Raw genomic sequence first — 19,851 nt, forward strand, 5'->3', positions numbered from 1 at the left:
AGGTGTCAGAGTTCCAAATAGACTGGCTTTCAGAGGGCAGACTCCAGGAATGCAGGAACATAATAAAATTCTTGTTTTGTATCAGCAAGGCTAGGATGGTTTGTCACACAGCAACAGAACTAACAATGGGGGAGGAGGTTGCAGGAGGAGGGAACCTCCCTATTGTGGTGAGCACTGGGGTGGTATCCTTCCCTCTGCTCACTGACTTTTGAAGCCATCAGATGGTGGCTATTTCTCTATAGCATGGAGAACCTCAGAACCTGCACAGACCTGAAAGGTCAAGCGTGAAGGTCTGGGGTCTTCCCTGAGACTGTTGAAGACACCGAGGCAATGAGGGTTGGGTGGGGCTCAGTGGCATCGTCTGTGTCCATGGTTGAAGGGCTGAGGAAAAATGTGCTCCTCGGACACTTTTCACATGTTACCCCTTCGCCAGCTCTACTGGTGACTTCACTGGAAGCTACCAGAAGGGTTGGTGCTCCCACTTTCTGGTGACCACACATGGATGGTAGAGCAGGACCCAGGACTCAGAATCTCACTTCCTCAGCTCTAGAGAGGATCCCTATGGGTGACTGCATTCTGTGTTACTTTTCTTGTTGCTTTTAGAAAGTACCCAAGGGGTGGGGGGAAGCAACTCAAAAAAGGGCTTATTTTGCCTCACAGTTAGAGTGTACATAGTCCATCATGGCAGCAGGAGTGTGAGGCAGCTGGCTACATTGTGCACCATGTCAGGAATCAGGAGGGGAGTGGAGAGAGAGAGAGAGAGAGAGAGAGAGAGAGAGAGAGAGAGAGAGAGAACAGAGAGACAGACAGAGACACACACACAGAGACAGACAGACAGAGGGAGGGAGAGAGACACAGAGATATGAGGTGAATCTTGCTTCTCTGGTCACTGAGAGCCCTCTAACCTGTACAAACCTGAAAGGTCACACTTGAAGGTCTGGGATCTTCCTGGAGGCTGCCCCTGATACTGCAGCAATGGTCAGAGAAGAGCAGCTCTCACTTGCCACTGTTTCTTCTCCCCGATTTTTTTTTTTTAAGTCCTGGACTCCAGCCCATGGCCTATTGCTGTGCACCTCTAGGGTGGGTCTTCCCAAAGCTCTACAAACACAATCTAGAAATTTCTATAGGCATGCCCAGGGGTTGACCTCCTGCATGATTGATTGTAAATTCAGCCACATTGACAGTATTAGCCGTCACAGTGACTTAGGGCTGGAGGCTCTAGGTGACAGTACTTGAAAGGCCTCTGGTCTTGAATGGAGACCGTTGAACTTCAGTTTTGTTTTCAGCCACCAACACTACCACACGACTTCTTTTCTCCTCTGATATTTTCTGGCAAAAGGAAGAGAAAAAGAATCAACTCCTAGGTCCTTCATTAAGACAGGCTTAATGGTGACACACGACTACACTCAAGAATGGTGCCAGGCTTGGCCTGGGAAAAGGGCAAACGCGGCCAATCCTCAAGCTGGGTCTGGGATGAGTGGGGGACATGACGGCTTCCTACCCTTGTGTGAGACAAAGGAGGCGAGGTCCCTAGAGGATCTGTGCAGTCAGGGAGTCCGGAGTTGGAGTAGTGGGACTCCCTCAGGGTGTACGTGGGTGGGGGCGAAGGGCAGAGAAATACTGTTTTCCGGCAGTTGTGCTGGGCTGTGAAGTGCGTCGATCATTAGCTTACTCAGGTTGATTCGCATCAGGTGGCACAGCATGTGAGAGACAGGGCGGGATAGGACGAGGGAACCTGTTGGTCGCCTGAGCATCCAGGCCCTCACCTCGGGGCGGTCCCGCGGGGGTTCCAGCAGGGGGCGCCCCGAGCTCCGGGCCGAGTGTCCGGGCGCGCCTCCAGCCGGCGCCTGGGACGGGGCTGGCCGCTCCGCCCCCTGGGCTCCTCGGTGGCTCTGCGGGCGGACGCCGGGCTCAGGGAGCAGAGCTGAGAGGATCGCCGCGCACCCCGCCGCGCCCCGGCGCACGTCCTGCCCTCCGCACATGCAGCGCAGCCTCTCGCCGTGAGTAGCGCCCGGGCTGTGGGACTCGACGGCAGCAGGGGCTGGGGTAGCCGGGCATTGCCTGTCTAGGATATGGCCCTTCTGTGGTTTGTGCGCTGTGGCGGCACCCGGAGGCCAGTCTGCACGCTGCTACCTCGGGGTGCCTCCTAAGCTTGGCACTCTGGTCCCAGAGACGAGGTGGGGAGACGGACAGAGGCCTGACATCTGGGCAGGAGAATGAAAACAACCATGCATCAAGTTTGGCCCCCTCAAAAGGGGGACTAGTCCTCGGTAGGAGAGAGACAAGCCCAACCTCTGTGGGCTCGCACCTCCTCCTCCTCCTCCCGGTGTCAGCCCTGGAGGTTGCTTCCTGCGAAATGAACCTCCAGTGTGGCCTAACAGCTGTAGGCAGGTAGAGGGACACTCCCAGGTTCCCTATCATCTAGAATCTGAAGGCAGCTAGCGGCAGCTCTTTTTTGGGAATATTAGTTCCCAACTAAGTGTCTTGGCATCCTAGGGGAATTTTGTTGACTAAAAGGGGCTGGTACATTGACTGTTTCAGAGTTGAGTTCAAAACCCTGTTTTATCCCCACCCGTCCGCTTTTTAAGTTTTGGGCATCTAAAGTGATGGTATTGATAGCCCAGTAGCTGTCTTCGGAGGCTTGAGTACGTGTCAGGAATGAGTGAGTATTTACTGCCCCGGGACAACAAACTACCTGCTAGTGGGAATAAAAACCAGCCAACCCTGACCACTTTTCTAGAGCCTTCCATTCTGTTAGATGTGAGGGCAAACAATCCCGCTGCTCAAAGAAACCGAACCTTTTATCAAAAGACGAAGTTTTTCTCATGTCAGCTTAGGGAGGTGGTTGACCTTCTTTGAGCCCCAGCTTCCTTATCAGGCATCGCCCAAAGGGGTTCTGTGATGCTAGAGTCCCCTCCCTTCTGCTGGCAGCTTCCCCAGAGCCTGTGTCTGAGGATTCTATATAGGGGTGTGCTTGTGTTTGTGTGTGTGTCTGTGCATGTGTGCGCATGTGCATATGGACGTGTGTGCTCCAAACCACTGCCTACCCCTGCCATAGCCTGGCTTCTCATACTGGAATTGGGTGAGGTGGGTGAGAAGCTCAGAGGGTTAGCACTGCAAAATGAGCACTGACCAGGAGAGGAAACTCAGGGAGTGTGAGGGGATGTTCCAGACCTGAGCACCTTCTCCTTGGAGTTGTCTTTCTAGAAGCCACTGACTCTCCAGTCTTGAGCCACTCTTGGAGGAGTTGGGTGGAAAGCAAGAGAAGCCCTGGGAAGTTTGATGGCCTAACTCTGCCATGGTTGAGAAGTCCTTATCCCTCTCTGGACCTCAAATTTCTCCTTTTGTCAAATGAGTGACTTAGACTGGATGCCAGTGGGTTCAGACTTTTTGTTTCAAGTTAAGTTTTTGCCTCAAACCCCAGTCCCCAGCAAGGATACCGTGGGAGTACTCTGGCTCACCTCCTCCGCCTGCTGACTTCCGAGGAAGAGATTAAACTGGAAAGGTGTCTGTGAGGCCCCTTTCTGTGGGGTCCCAGGGAGTTGCTACCTCCTAGAGTGTTGCTTGGTATTAAGGCTATGGGTAGGATTCCCAGGGCCTCCTTGGGAGAAATGTGGACGTCCAGATGGGTGTCATCTTTGGAAGGTCTGGAGCTGGTAGCCTGAACCTCTGGTTAAAAGGTGTAGTCATGCGCCTTGCCTCTGGGGTGCTGTTTTCAGGCTTTCAAAGTTGGGGCTTAGAATTCTACCTTAGAGTTGAGAATTTATCATTTTTAAAATGAAAATTGATCTTGTGGAGGCGTGATGGAAGGGTGGTGAGCGACCACATGTGTTTGATTTGATAATGGAGAATCTGAGCTGTGGCCATGAAAACAAAGGCCGGGGTACTAGCTGCAAGCCACCCACCGTCTTAAGATGGTTACTGTATAATACCTGCTTGTATTAGCTATTACCTAGGGGACAGAGGTGAGAATGCTACACCCTTTGCCTTCATGGGCCTCCAAAAGCATTTCCGATACGCCATCTTACTTATAAAATAGATATTTGTTAGGGCGTTGGAGAGATGGCCCAGTAGTTAAGAGCACTGGCTGCTCTTCCAGAGGACCTGGGTTCAATGTCCAGCACCCACACGGTGGTTCACAATCGTCTGTAACTTCAGTTCAGAGGATCTGATGCCCTCTTCTGGCCTCTTTGGGCACTGAAGACATGTGGTGCGTAGACATCCATGCGGGCAAAACAACCACACACATACAGAGGACTAACTCTACAAAAATAGTTTAAAAAAAAATAAAGTAGGTATTGGTTTACTCCGTGACACTCACCCCAGGATCTCATATATCCAAGGCTGGCCTTGCACTCATTAGGTAGCAGAGGATGACCTCGAACTTCTGTTTTCCCTGCCTCCATCTCTGGAGTGTTGAGATGGTTGGTGCGTGCCTGGTTAGGGAGTGCTGAGGACTGAAGCTATGGTCCGGTGTCTGCTAGGCAAGCCCTCTACACACTGGGCTGTATGCCCAACATTTTATTTTTTCATTTCTTTTTCTTCTTGGAGACAGGGTTTTACCTCATAGCTCACACTGGCCTGAAAAAATTGTATTTGGCACTGGGGACAGAAGCCAGGCCTTTCTATAGACCCTGATAACTGGGAAGTCTCCTCAGCCCTGTGGATAAGTCTTCTCCAGATGGACTCGCACAGCATAGGATCCTTTTGTGGAACCTGGTTTCTTTTGTTCTTCATGCTTCGTGCTTTACACTTTTATACAGTGACTCCCTTCTCCTGCTGATGGGCGTTTGGTGGGTTTCAATTTTTAGTTGTTGCTACTACTTTAGTTGATGCTGCATGGACCATTCTGGAACACAGCTGCACGTGTTTCTCACAGTGCGTTCACAGAGATGGTTCCATGGTATTCGGAGTGATTCTCGAAGTGTGTACCCCCTGGTAATGTGTGGGTGTCCTGGTTGCTTTACACACTCACCCACAGCATGGTGATAAATGGGGCCGTTCTCCATGGATGTTTGTTAGAAGCTTGTGCTCAGCCAAGGGCAATGTGATTATAAGTAACAGAACTGGGATTTCAATTCAAGCCTGTATTCTCTTTTTTTTTTCAAAATTTATTTTCATTTTCTGTGTATGAGTGTTTTGCCTGCATGTATGTCTGTGTACCACATGTGTGCCCAGAAGAGGGCTCCAGTTCCCCTGAAATCACAACTTCAGATGGTTGTGAGCCACCATGTGGGTGCTGGGAATTGAACCCAGGACCTCTGCAAGAGCAGTTGGTGCTCTTAACCGCTGAGCCACCTCTGCAGTGTCTTTGCCTTTACTTTTTGAGACAGGCACAAATTATGAGCCAGGATGAAAAATTTATAACCTAATCCTGTTAAGAGGATCTTTCTAGGATTTGAAGAGGGACGCACAGGGTCAGGGAGCCTCACAGAGAAGGAGGCACTTGGGCTCCTAGACCCTAAGGGCATGGAGCAGCTGTCCAGTGGGCTCCTCATGGAAAGAGCCTTCCCAGAGGTGAGACCCGGCAGGGTGAACCAGGCAGCAGGAAAGGCCCTCTGTAGCTGTGATGTATGCTATGTGGAATAGGGCGTTGATCTGTGGCTGAGTTCTCTCGCCCTCCACACCACCCCAGCCATGTTTCTGGGGGAAACGGGAGCTTCTTTGAATCCAGCTTAGCTCTGACTGGCAAATGGAGCTGGTCTCTCACCAAAGGGAAGCTCATAGCTCTTGTGGGACCATGCTTCATGTCCCTGCCAACACAATTTTGAGGGTTTTTCTGCTTTTGTCTATCAGTGGCGATTGGTGCCCTCCCCTGGGAGCTGATGAATGGTTTGCTTGGAATGAGTGTTGGTTTCAGGAGGCTTGCGGGGGACATTGAAGATTTATTTAATTTATATAAGTACACTGTAGCTGTTTTCAGACACACCAGAAGAGGGCATCGGATCTCCATTACAGACGGTTGTGAACCACCATGTGGTTGCTGGGAATTGAACTCAGGACCTCTGGAAGAGCAGTCAGTGCTCCTAACCACTGAGCCATCTCTCCAGCCCCGTGGGGGATATTGAGAATGAAGACAGGTTCAGCTTCTGATCCTGGTTGAGTCAACCTTGCGAAGGGGATGCTAAAACCTTTTCCTGAGGGGGAGCATGTATGTCTCCATGGCCACAAGAAGCAGAGACACAGTGTCCTGGGCTATGACAGTAAAACCACCGTCCTCCTTACTTGTATGGTAGCTTACATCTCTCCCCACCCTCCACCCAGTGGATCCCCTCATACTGGTGTATGAAGTAGATGTTAGGGATTATAGGGCGTCTCTGTTTATAGATGTGGATGAGAAAGGGCACCAGCCTGCTGTGGGTTACAGGGATAATCCGAATCAACCCAGTCCTGTGTCTAGGCTCATTTTGGTATCTGCACACTCAGGCTTTCCTTGAATATACAGTGGACATGAAGAAGAAGGAGGATACATGAAGGGTCATGGGTATCCACAGCACAGGTGACCCTGAAAGAGATCTGGGAGCTAGGCCGGCTCTGTCTAAGGGTCTCAAGGATCTTTGTGCTTTGGCAGAAGGATTGAAGGAGGGAGTATTTTGGTAATGGGACACTAGTTTGTGAGAAGGAGACACATATACATCCATTAACATCTGCAACAGCCCCAATCTCTTGATGTTGGTGAGACCTGTTCTATGTGATGGTCCCTCTAAACCTAGAGAGGAGAGTCTTTCAGGGTCACAGACTGAGTGCAGTTGGCAGGCAGAAGAAAGGCTGCCCATGCTACCCCAAATAGGTCTTTGCTAAGGATCCTTGAGTGACACGTCCATAAACAACTGGTCCTAAGTCTGTAATGGGGCCCTGCCCGCAGGGTGCTGTTCTCAGGTGAGCTCCTTTGGGAAAGAGATCACAGGGGAAGTTACAATGCCCACGGTGAGGGTTCTCTGTGGCATAAATGGCCCAGTGTCTTTTGCTGAGTTGCCCAGTGCAGGCAGAGATAGCCGTGTTCCATAGATGAAGAAACAGGGTTCCTTTGCCAAGTGATGAGGTAACAGCGCTAGATGTGGGTAGCGCTGGAACCAGCACCTGAGGCTCCTGACTCCTGGTGCTGTTTTACTTTGTCACAACATTCCCACCCATGTTCCCTATGAGGTTGAGTGAACATTTACCAATCCGTTCAGACTCGCTGTCGGGTGGCACAGCTCCCAAGGAAGCTGAGGTCATGATAATCCCTTGTCTTTCCACAGCGCCTAATCATTCACGAAACAATTTCATGATTTGAAATAGGTTTTTACAGCACTGGCCCCATTTTATAGATGGGAAAGCTAAGTGTCTGGTAACTGAAATGATTTACCCAAGCAAAACTGGGCCTTACATGTTCCAAATGTTCTACCTCTGAGCTGCATCACCATATTTTGGCTTTAAAAATATTATTTTATGTGTAGAGGTGTTTTGCTGGCATGCGTGTCTGCATATCACAGGTGCATGCTGCTAGCTGAGGCCAGAAGAGGGCATCAGATCCCCTGGAACAGGAGTTACGTGTGATTGTGACCCACTGTGTGGGTGCTGGGAATAGAACCTGGGTCCGCCGGAAGAGCAGCAAGTGCTCATAACCACTGAGCCATCTCTCCAGCCCAGCTCTTGATTTTTTTTTTTTTTTTGAGACAGGATTTCACTGTTTAGGCTGGCCTTGAATCCCTGATTCCCCTTGCACTCAGTTATGAGGTCATAGATTCCCATCTGCAGACACCTGTGGGGTCATAGATCCCTGGCTGCAGACACCTCTGGGGTCATAGATCCCTGGCTGCAAACACCTCTGGTGTCATAGATCCCTGGCTGCAGACACCTCTTGTCCCAGTAAAACTGAATTAGTGAGAACAAGCAGCTAAGGTTCCCATGATTTTGTTTCTCTGTGAACTGCTTCAGACAAATCTGGAAAAGCAGAAAGGGTTCTTTTTCTGTTTCCTTCAGAAATAGGAGACAGGTGTGGTGGTACATGCTTGTGATGTCAGCACGGGGGACGCTGAGGCAGGAGAGTTACTGCAAATTTGAGGCCAGCCAATGAATTGTAGACCAGCAGAGGATCATAACAAGACTCCGTGTCAAAAAAAATTAATTTTTTAAAAGAGGAATCAAATAAGAGATTTGGGGAGGTGGCTCAGCAATTAGGAGTTCTCACCCTTCTGGAGGACCCGGGGTGAGTTTGCAAAACACATAGGAGGTGGTTTACAACTGCCTGTTACTCCAGCTCCTGGGCATCTCATAATCTTTCCTGGCCTGCTTGGAACCTGCACTGGTGTGCTCATATCCATAAACCAACACATACATCTAAATGTTAATAAAATAAAATTTAAGAGAGAAATAAAACCTATATGTCTTACAGTTACTATTGTTGAAACACCATGACCAAAGAAACTTAGAGAGGAAAGGGTTTAGTTGTCTTTCACGTCCACATTGCTGTTCATCACTGAAGGAAGTCAGGACAAGAACAGGGCAGGATCCTGAAGACAGCAGCTGAGGCAGAGGCCATGGAGGAGTGCTGCTTACTGAATTGCTCATCACGGCTTGCTCAGCCTGCTTTCTTGTAGAATCCAGGATCACCAAGCCAGGGATGACTCCACCCACAATGAGCTGGACCCTCCGCTGTGGATCACTAACTAGAAAAATGCCTTGTTGTATGGAGGCATTTTTCCCAATTGAGGTTCCCTCTTTTCATATGACTTGAGCTTGTGTCAAGTTGAAAACTAGCCAGGACACTATATATCAGTGGTTCTCAACCTTTCCTAGTGCCATGAGCCTTTAATACAATTCCTCATGTGTTTCTCCTTCATAACTGTAATTCTGCTACTGTTATGAATCATAATGTAAGTGTCTATGTGACTCCCAAAGGGGTCGGGACCCACAGGTTGAGAACCACTGGTATACCTTATCAGCCAGTGAGAAGCTCAGACAGACCCATTCTTAAGGAACCAAGGTTGTGGGCAACTTAGACTGTTTGCTGCTTTGCAGTCAGTTCCTTTCTTTCCAGACTCAGACTCTTAGGTTTGTGTTCGTTTGTGTGGCTACCCTAAGCTTAGGTTTCTTTCCATTTCAGGATTGCGTGGTCCAGGCCTCAATGAGGAGTCCAAATATGGAGACATTCAAACAGCAGAAGGTGGAGGACTTCTATGACATCGGAGAGGAGCTGGGCAGGTAAGAGATTGTGTGAAAGGTGGAGGGCGTAGATGGCCAGACACACTCTTCTCTTGGCTGATTGGTGTTGTAAAGCCGGGCTTGTCACAGGGCCGTTGGGAGGCTTGCAAAACAGGCCTGAGGTTTATTCATCCTCACGGGTGACTCTGCAGACCTTGTGTCTCTGGAAATAGCGTCACAACAGCAGCAGAGGTGCACGGCTGGGGGCTGCTTTCTCTATACTCTAACTGACCTCTAAGGGATATCTTCGTGTATCTGACACTTTACCCCCCCACAAAGCCCCCTCTCCAGGCTGGCCGGACATCTGACCTGTTGCTTTTGTTCTTGGTCTCCCGTTGGGATCCTCCATGGTTTCCCAGGAGTTTCTTTTTAGGAGCCTGAATGGGAGGTGAAGTAATCCCCTGGGAAAAGGGATTTGTATTGAGTAATGGCCACGCCAGCCTCGCCTCGTCGGGGAAGTTTCTGGGATCTGAGTTATGTTCGCTCAGCCCAGAGCAGGGCTGTGCTAACTAACCCTCGTCCTCTCAAAGTCACTATTTTGTAAAGGGAGAGACTGGATTTTTCTGAAGCTTCCCTCTGGACTTCCGTTTCTAAGAATGGTTGATATTTAGATGGTAATTTAGTGGTTACGAGACACCAATCCTGAAGTTCTGGTCTCAAAACCATGTGGGGGATGGAAGTTATTTTCACTCTGGTCTTACAGGTGGGAGACAGTAGACCAGGGTTTAAAGGGGTTCCTCTAAGTTACTGAAGGACCTGTCCTGTCTGTCTGTCCCTGCACACCCGTCCTGCTTTCTCGTGTGAGCAGGGTTCTTGTACACTCATATGTGTTTCTCGGGGCACGCCGTCTCGTCAGCCCTTCACACCCCGAGCCGAGCAAAACCACAGGTTGTTTAGGGTGCGTGTGAGACAGGTCAGGTAAAACAGGAAGTGTTTCGTCTTCTTTAGAACTGTTGAACTAGCACTAATTCTTATATCCCTTGTTTTAAAGCCAAACAGAATAAGGCCTCAGGGAGCCTGATTCCAAGATGAGAGGCAGTGGGGGGCATGGGTTAGGGAGTAACCCACCTAGCAGGCTGGTTAAGTGGGGAGCAAATGTCGGCAGGCTTTGAGGGTCCCTCAGCTTTCTGTTGTTGATCTTGGACCTAGAAAAGGGATGCAAGGAGGATAGAGGGTAGAGGCTTGGGGTGCTCTTCTGGAGCCTGCCTCTGAATGAAAAAGCGGGGTCTCTTTGCTGCAGGCCCTTCTGCCCCTCCCCCCTCCAGCACAGGAAACAGTGTCTCCTGGCAGGGAACTGCCAAAGGTGTTTGAGTTGGTGTTCTTGCCTTTGCCTGTGTTCTGTGCCACGGGTACAGTGATGTGCAAGGGACTGTGCATGTGTCCCTCCTGGAACTCCAGCCTGGCAGAGGCAACAAGGCAAGAGTGGGACTGGACTGATGTCTGAGGGGCAGAGAAACTGAGAAGTTGGCTGGTCAAGGGCCCTGGAGAAGGATCCAAAGGATGTTCCTCACTTTGGACATGAGCTGTTACAAATGGGAGACAATAGAGCCTCAGGCCCTCCCTTGTTGCAGGTGTAGAGGCTGCATGTGTCTCACAGTCTAGGGTCCTCTATCCTCAAAGATTGGTAGAGTTGACAGAGGCTGGGATCTGTGGAGTGGTCAAACATGCTAGGACTTGGCCAGAAGAGGTTCATGAGCTAGAAAGGCCATCACAAATCCTCCCTTCTGGGATCCTTATTTGACAGTTGTAACTGAGGTTCAGGGTTGAGAAGGGTCCTGCAGGGGGCTAAAGAACGGATTGGAATTAGAGCTACTTTGAGGACAGCCACATAGTTTTTTGGTAAGGTAGGAGGTGCTGGGGGGACCCAGCCCAGGATTCTGATGTGAGGACCTACTGTGTCCCAGGCATGGCTGAAAGCGGTAGTAAGTAAAACAGGTGTCCTGTCTTCTTGCAGTCTGATTTATTGATGCAGAGAGGCACCAAACCAGAGGATTTACAGAGAATGAGTCATGGTCAGGTCAGATATGAAGGGAAAGGACAGGGTGCTTTGAGGATGAAGAATGGGAGATATATTTAAGGTGGGCTGCTCTGAGCTCTGGCGTCCATGCTGAGTGTAGGTTCTTGGCTGTACACACTTTGGCTCCGGCCTGCTCACAATGCTGGAGGTTGTCTACTGTTTCTAGAGTGTTTAGAGAAATGCTAGTTTGGCCTTCCTAACTACCAGTGGGGAAGAACAGGAGGATACTGACTGGAGCCAGGCTCACAAAGAGAATCTCATTTAACCCGTAGTTTTATATGAAGCGAAGACTGGTGGCTTGTCCTACGTCACAAAGTACATGTGTGATGGAATGAGGTAGGGGTTAGTGATCAAAGACCCACAAACCCAAAATCATTTTCCTTTATTTGAATGCTTCTAGGGAGCGGGAGAGAATGTCAAGTAGGGGAGTTGGTTTCTTTTCCCTTTTCTGTTTGGCTTTGAGAGTAGGTGTTTGGGACCAAAGCAACATAATAAACCTCTGTGTCTCAAAACAAACAGCCAGGTGTATGACATACACCCTAGTCTCCATGCTTGAGAAGTAGCAGAAGGGGGATCTGTGTGTTGGAAACCACAGCTACCTGGTAAGACCCTGTCTTAAAACAAACAAACAAACAAACAGACAAACAAACAGACAAACAAAAGAAAAAACCCCACAACAACAGCAGCACAGCCATATTAAATCATCAGCTAGTTTTCTTTCTGAGCCTTTCTTCTAACTTGCCAAGGGTGTTTCTCACTCTTGTACACACCCCTCCCCTTTTGTGTCTGCTTGTGCACGGTGTTCACATTCCTCCAAGAGCTAAGGAGGCCCAAACAGCAAAGAGGGGCCGGCGGCTCAGGGAGAGGCCAGGCGTGAGATTAGGCCTACCACGAGTTTGTGCTGGGCTCTTTGATGTCAGGTAACATCTAGTTTCCTATCTTAGGCATCAGACCACACTGAAACTAAGGCCACGCACCTTCTGTGGCTTGTTTCTGCCCTTGCCATTCCCCCATTGTTAAAAATGTTACTTTTAGGGGGCTGGAGAGATGGCTCAGAGGTTAAGAGTACTGGCTGTTCTTTTAAAAGACCTGAGTTCAATTCCCAGCACCATAAGGTAGCTCACTATGTCTGTAATCAGATTCCAGGGAATCTGCTATCTTCTGGTCTCCACGGCACTAGGCGTGCCTATGATACACAAACACACATGCGTGCAAAACACCCACACATTGAAAAAATTATACTTTTTAATTGAGATCCAAATTAGTTGCTATCCTCTCAATAGCTTACTATAACCCCCTCCATCCCACCACTTCCCATACCCTTCCTAAAGAATTAATTAGCTTTTTTTCTAACACCCCCTGGGCTTCTGGGACTTCAGCCATGGGTCTCCAAGCCCACTGTGGTGTTCGTCCCTGTCCTTTTACACTTGGTGAGTTCTCAGCACCCACTGACACCTATAATTAAACGCAGAGCTATCTGGAAGGTGCTTTGAGTTAAATGTGAAGTGGATGGCCTCTGTCACACCCTGCTCTCATAAGCCCTGGAATTGAGATAGAAGGGAACACAGGACACAAATCACCTCCCTCCACGGAGTACTCATCACAGACTCTTTGTTAAAAAAGATTTACCTGTTTGTTTATTTGTGTGTGTGTGAGATCGTGTGTATGTGTACTTGCATGCAGATGCTATGGAGACCAGAAGCACCAGATCCCTACAGCTGGAGTTACAAGAGTGTGTGAGCTTGTCAGTACTGGGTACTGAACTCAGGTCTTCTGCAATATCAGTACACAATCTCAACCTGAAGCCATCTCTCCAGTCCGACTGCATTTAATTCCTTTAATTAGTTAATTACATTTTTTCTGGGTATGTGGGAGTTGATACTCTCCTTCATCATGGGGGCCTGGAGACTGAACTCGGATCGTCAGGCTAGGGGGCAGGCAGCTTTCTGCACTGAGCCATCTTGGCGGCCCTGTGTTTAATTCTCATACCACCATGCGATGCAGAGACGGTTCCAGTCCAGCACATGAGGAAGCTCAGCCCTGAAGCACTGAGTAGCTACCTCAGGGAACAGACCATGAAGTGAAGACGACAAACCTCAGAGAAAGTCCAGGCTGAAAACCAGGGACTTTCTCTAGGCAGAGCCCTGTTCCTCACCCTGATCTGGGACTTTTGCGCTGGTATTTCCTGCCTCTGAGAATGTGAAGTGACTGGCTCATGTCAAGGCTCAATACAAGGGGACTCAGTGTTCTCATTTGACAGCTGGGGCAAACAAGAGAAGTAAAGATATATATTTATGGTCATGCAGTCTGATGAGGACAACCAGGACTCAATTCTAGGCCTGTCACTTTTGGGAAGGTCATGTTCTTTTTAGATTCATTTGTTTTACCTTTTGTGTATGAGTGTACACATGAGTTCACCAGCTCAGTGTAGACATGCTTGGTGTTGGCCTCAAGGAAGCCTTCTAGGCTATAGTTGTGCCCTAGACTATAAGCCGGCAGCTTTTATTAGGTGAGCATGTGTGTGTGTGTGTGTGTGTGTGTGTGTGTGTGTGTGTTTGTGTGTGTTTGTGTGTGCATGTAGATGTGCCCTAGACTATAAGCCAGTGGCTTCTATAAGGTGCATGTGTATGTGTGTGTTCACGTGTGTGCGCATGTGTGTGTGTGTGTGTGTGTGTGTGTGTGTGTGTATGTGTGTGTGTGTATCCGTGTGTGCATGTAGATGTTTGGGTTCCCATGTGTGCTTTAGGCTATGTCTCAGGTACCTATTGTCTATTGGACATTGTCACAGCACAGGGGAGTTAGGGGTCAGTTCTTGTTGAGCTTGAAGCTCAACTTGGGCCCAGGAATACTCTGAAAAGCAAGTGAAATGAACCCTGAAGATGTGTACCAGGAGTTCAGATGAGGAACCTACCTCTTTGGGAGGGGTGCGTTCTCATGATTGAGTCCCAGAGCTGGTGATGAGGGATCCTTAAAGTGAGATTGTGTCAGGACTCAGGAGTGGTAGGCCTGGGCTTGGGTGAAAGAGCAGACAAGGGTGAAAAACCCCAGCTGCCTGCAGAGAGCCCTGGATGACAGAGGTCCTGGATGAGGGAGGGGGTCTGTTCGTCACCCATTGTAAGGAAAACAAAGCACAAAGCCACTCAAACAAAGTGGCAGCATGGAGCCTGCTTCAGTCAGTGGGAAGCTTAGCATACATGCAAATTGTTCTGATTGATGGGTGGGTCCTGTGGAGCTCAGTTTGCACTGTGAGTACCTAAGGGTTGAGAGACTCTCTTAGGGGTCATTGATGCCATCATCTCCCCAGGATTTATAGATGTCCTTTATTTGCTATTCGTTTCTTGCCAGCATGTAGATGTGTGTGCGTGTGTGCGTGTGTATGTGTATGTGTGTACCTATGGAGACTGAAGGGGGCATCAGATCGATCTCCTGGAATTGGAGTTATAGGCAGTTGTGTGCTAGCTGTCCATTGTAGGTGCTGGGAACCAAACTCTCTGGTCTCTGCAAGAACAGCAAGTGCTCTTAACCACTGAGCCATCTCTCTAGCATTCCTTCCTCCCTCCCTCCCTCCCTCCCTTCCTTCCTCCCTTCCTTCCTTCCTTCCTTCCTTCCTTCCTTCCTTCCTTCCTTCCTTCCTTTATCTGTGCATGTGAGTGTGGGATGGAGGGTGTGCCAGGCCACAGAGTGTCTATGTATGGAAGTCAGAGGACAACTTGTGGAAGGAGACTCTCTCCTTCCAAATGGTGGGTCTCAGGGATTGAGCTCAGGCCATCAGGCTTGGGGATAAGTCCCTTTACTGCCTGAATCATCTTGCTGGCCCTAGATATCCCAGCATTTAGCATCTTTTTATCCCCTTTCTTCCTTCTCTGTCTGTCTTCTTTCTTTTTATCCCCCGAGGCTGTGGGTGTTTCTGTCCATTATTATCTCTGAGCCATTTGAAAGTGGTTGCAGACACAATGCCTCTTCATCTCATGATACTTTATTATGTATTTCCTAACGACACAGACCTTCTCTTTCATCACCAGGACATTTAACACTATAAGCAGTCACTTTTATTCTAAGTATATCAACATGTGTGTGTGTGTGTGTGTGTGTGTGTGTGTGTGTGTTGTTTTGTAAGGATGTTGATAGACTATATCACTATGTAGCCCAGGTTTGCTGCAAATTTGCTGTATAACTCAGGTTGGTCTCCAACTGGCACTCCTGCTTCTGTCTCCTGGTGCTGGGGTTACAGGTACATGTCATGCCTGACTCTCCTAGCCTTTAGCATTCTGGGATTTTTTTGTTTGTTTTGTTTCCCCCCCTTGAGACAGGATCTCATATATCCCAGGCTAGCCTTGAGCTTGCTATTACAGCTGAGGATGACCTTGACTTTGCAATCCTTCTGCATTCATTCCTTCCTAAGCGGTAGGTTAGCAGTGCGTGCCTGGTTTCTGTGGTGCTGGGATGGAGCCTGCAGCTCTGTGTATGTTAGGTAAGCACCCTACACATGGAGCCCTGACACTGCCACTAGTGTTCCTTGTAGGTTTTTCTCCCTACTTTACCCAGTGCAGGATTGTGTGGTGTAGTATTCCGTTGTCACCGCTCTGTAGCCATCTTTAATCTTGAATGGTGTCCTGTGTGATAATGGTATTTTTAAAAAAAAGGCCTTTTAAAAAGGAAGTATAGATCGGTTAACTTCATCCTGTTCTCCTCCTTAAACATTATCAATTAACACTTCTGGGTTTTTAAAAAAAGTGCTAATAAGAGTGCTTCTGTGAATTCACTTGTTCAGAGTCCTCTCTTGGCATTATTTCTGTTGGGTGTGTTCCCAGAGGTGGCATACGGAGGCGAGAGTTATGGCTGATTTGCTTAAGTGTTGAATGGAGAAATACTAAGCAGTGCGTCTCCAGCAAGTGTGCATTCCTTGTGGCCTTGCCAACACTCACTCCTTGGTATTGGTGTGTGTGTGTGTGTGTGTGTGTGTGTGTGTGTGTGTGTGTGTGTGTGTTTGTGTGGTATGTTAAGATTTTTTCATTGGGAATTTCGAGTAGTAAAAACCTCATTTACTTTCCCCTTAACCTTAGCCTTTATTGTCTTTGTTTCTTTACTTTTCCGTCTATAGTATTTCTGTCTCATTTCATGGATAAAGTGAAGTTCTAGCCACAGCAGGAAGGTAGGGCACACACAATATGCTCCGTTTCACAATATGATGAGAACAAGGCACTCCACTGACCCAGGCTAGCGGGGCCGAGGGGCAGATCTTGGCACAGATGGGTGGTGCTCCCTCTTCCAGTTGTAGAAAGGATGCATAGTTCTGGGGCACCCAGAATGCTAGTCCCAGGGTTCTGCTTGGAAGCATGAAGACAGCCGTTGGGAGAGTGGGTGTTTGAGATAGGGGTGCTTTCAAAAGGAAACAGGAGCGAGCTCTCATTCTCCCTGTTGCTAGGGAAACCAGAGCTGGGGCTCTGGGCCTCCCCATCACCTCATCTGGACTAGAGCACCCAGGACTCCTCTGCAGTGTACTGAGTTCTGCTGCCAGGCTTGACACCTAGGGTGTCCCATGAGGGGCAGCCACAGCCACAGCCACAGCCTTGTCACATTGCCCAGTCTCAGTGTAGACCTTCGAACCTAAGGACTTTATTCCACATTGCCTAGTCCAGGGGACAGAAAACTGCATGAAAAATCTGAGTTGACCTGTGAGAGACAGACCCTGGAGCTTATCAGGTGGACAGGCTGGTTTTGTGTGTCAGTGTGACACAAGCTAGAGTCATCAGAAAGGAAGGAGTCTCGGTTGAGGGAATGCCTCCCTGAGATCCCGCTGTAAGGCATTTTCTCATCCTATTATTTGCTATAATAGCAAGTTCAAGGCTAGCCTGGGATCTTTGGGGGAGGGCCCAGCCCGCTGTGGGTAGTGCCATCCTTGGGCTGGTGGTCCTGGGTTCTATAAGAAAGCAGGCAGAGCAGGCCAGGGGAAACAAGCCAGTCAGCAGCACCTCCATGGTCTCTGCACCAGCTCCTGCCTCCAGGTTCCTGCCCTGCTTGAGTTTCTGTCCTGACTTCTGGTGAGGAATGTCAATGTGGAAGTGTAAGCTGAATTAACCACTTTCCTCCCCAACTTGCTTTTTTTTTCTTTTTCTTTTCTATCTTTATTAACTTGGGTATTTCTTTTTCTTTTTTTTTCTTTTTTCTTTTTTCTTTTTTTTTTTGGAGTTGAGGACCAAACCCACGGCCTTGCGCTTACTAGGCAAGCACTCTACCACTGAGCTAAATCCCCAACCCCTAACTTGGGTATTTCTTATTTACATTTCTTTTTTTTTCTTTCTTTTTTTTTTTTTGGTAATATCTTTTTTTTTATTAACTTAAGTATTTCTTATTTACATTTTGAGTGTTATTCCCTTTCCCGGTTTCCGGGCCAACATCCCCCTAACCTCTCCCCCTTCCCTTCCTTATGTGTGTTCCCCTCCCCATCCTCCCCCCATTGCCGCCCTCCCCCCATAGACTAGTTCACTGGGGGTTCAGTCTTAGCAGGACCCAGGGCTTCCCCTTCCACTGGTGCTCTTACTAGGATATTCATTGCTACCTATGAGGTCAGAGTCCAGGGTCAGTCCATGTATAGTCTTTAGGTAGTGGCTTAGTCCCTGGAAGCTCTGGTTGCTTGGCATTGTTGTTCATATGGGGTCTCGAGCCCCTTCAAGCTCTTCCAGTTCTTTCTCTGATTCCTTCAACGGGGGTCCCGTTCTCAGTTCAGTGGTTTGCTGCTGGCATTCGCCTCTGTGTTTGCTATATTCTGGCTGTGTCTCTCAGGAGAGATCTACATCCGGTTCCTGTTGGCCTGCACTTCTTTGCTTCATCCATCTTATCTAGTTTGGTGGCTGTATATATATGGGCCACATGTGGGGCAGGCTCTGAATGGCCGTTCCTTCAGTCTCTGTTCTAAACTTTGCCTCCCTATTCCTTCCCAAGGGTATTCTTGTTCCCCTTTTAAAGAAGGAGTGAAGCATCCGCATTTTGATCATCCTTCTTGAGTTTCCTGTGTTCTGTGCATCTAGGGTAATTCGAGCATTTGGGCTAAGAGCCACTTATCAATGAGTGCATACCATGTGTGTTTTTCTGTGATTGGGTTACCTCACTCAGGATGATATTTTCTAGTTCCATCCATTTGCCTATGAATTTCATAAAGTTATTGTTTTTGATAGCTGAGTAGTATTCCATTGTGTAGATGTACCACATTTTCTGTATCCATTCCTCTGTTGAAGGGCATCTGGGTTCTTTCCAGCCTCTGGCTATTATAAATAAGGCTGCTATGAACATAGTGGAGCACGTGTCTTTTTTATATGTTGGGAGCATCTTTTGGGTATATGCCCAAGAGAGGTATAGCTGGATCCTCAGGCAGTTCAATGTCCAACTTTCTGAGGAACCTCCAGACTGATTTCCAGAATGGTTGTACCAGTCTGCAATCCCACCAACAATGGAGGAGTGTTCCTCTTTCTCCACATCCTCGCCAGCATTTGTTGTCACCTGAGTTTTTGATCTTAGCCATTTTCACTGGTGTGAGGTGAAATCTCAGGGTGTTTTGATTTGCATTTCCCTTATGACTAAAGATGTTGAACATTTTTTAGGTGCTTCTCAGCCATTCGATTTTCCCCAGCTGTGAATTCTTTGTTTAGCTCTGAACCCCATTTTTAATAGGGTTATTTTTCTCCCTTCAGTCTAACTTCTTGAGTTCTTTGTATATTTTGGATATAAGCCTTCTATCAGTTGTAGGATTGGTTAAGATCTTTTCCCAATTTGTTGGTTGCTGTTTTGTCCTAACAACAGTGTCCTTTGCCTTACAGAGGCTTTGCAGTTTTATGAGATCTCATTTGTTGATTCTTGATCTTAGAGCATAAGCCATTGGTGTTTTGTTAAGGAAATTTTCTCCAGTGCCCATGTGTTCGAGATTCTTCCCCACTTTTTCTTCTATTAGTTTGAGTGTATCTGGTTTGATGTGGAGGTCCTTGATCCACTTGGACTTAAGCTTTGTACAGGGTGATAAGCATGGATCGACCTGAATTCTTCTATATGCTGACCTCCAGTTGAACTAGCACCATTTGCTGAAAATGCTATCTTTTTGCCATTGGATGGTTTTGGCTCCTTTGTCAAAGATCAAGTGACCATAGGTGTGTGGGTTCATTTCTGGGTCTTCAATTCTATTCCACTGGTCTATCTGCCTGTCTCTGTACCAATACCATACAGTTTTTATGACTATTGCTCTGTAATACTGCTTAAATTCAGAGAGAGTGATTCCCCGGAAGTCCTTTTATTGTTGAGGATAGTTTTAGCTATCCTGGGTTTTTTGTTATTCCAGATGAATTTGCAAATTGTTCTCTCTAACTCTCTGAAGAATTGGATTGGAATTTTGATGGGGATTGCATTGAATCTGTAGATCACTTTTGGTAAAATGGCCATTTTTACTATATTAATCCTGCCAATCCATGAGCATGGGAGATCTTTCCATCTTCTGAGATCTTCTTCAATTTCTTTCTTCAGAGGCTTGAAGTTCTTATCATACAGATCTTTCACATGCTTGGTTAAAGTCACACCAAGGTGTTTTATATTATTTGGGACTATTATGAAGGGTATCGTTTCCCTAATTTCTTTCTCAGCTTGTTTCCCTTTTGTGTAGAGGA

The 19,851-nt window shown here is 48.0% G+C and overlaps 1 protein-coding gene across 4 annotated transcripts in view; it reads left to right on the forward strand.

The window, feature by feature from the left end:
* Positions 1 to 1,806: 1,806 nt before the first annotated feature.
* Positions 1,807 to 19,851, forward strand: part of Dapk2 (death-associated protein kinase 2) — a 118,999-nt gene continuing 100,954 nt past the window's right edge. The window contains exons 1-2 of one of the 4 annotated variants that reach the window (XM_039081122.2): positions 1,807 to 2,000; positions 9,089 to 9,186. In XM_039081122.2, coding sequence (XP_038937050.1) covers positions 9,110 to 9,186 — 77 coding nt within the window. In that variant the 5' untranslated portion in view covers positions 1,807 to 2,000; positions 9,089 to 9,109. The remainder of the gene's footprint in view (positions 2,001 to 9,088; positions 9,187 to 19,851) is intronic. The other 3 variants (XM_008766241.4, XM_063265164.1, NM_001395735.1) reach the window with 3 other exon arrangements.

The sequence above is a fragment of the Rattus norvegicus genome, chromosome 8, assembly GCF_036323735.1.
Source record: "Rattus norvegicus strain BN/NHsdMcwi chromosome 8, GRCr8, whole genome shotgun sequence".
NCBI classification, from domain to species: domain Eukaryota; kingdom Metazoa; phylum Chordata; class Mammalia; order Rodentia; family Muridae; genus Rattus; species Rattus norvegicus.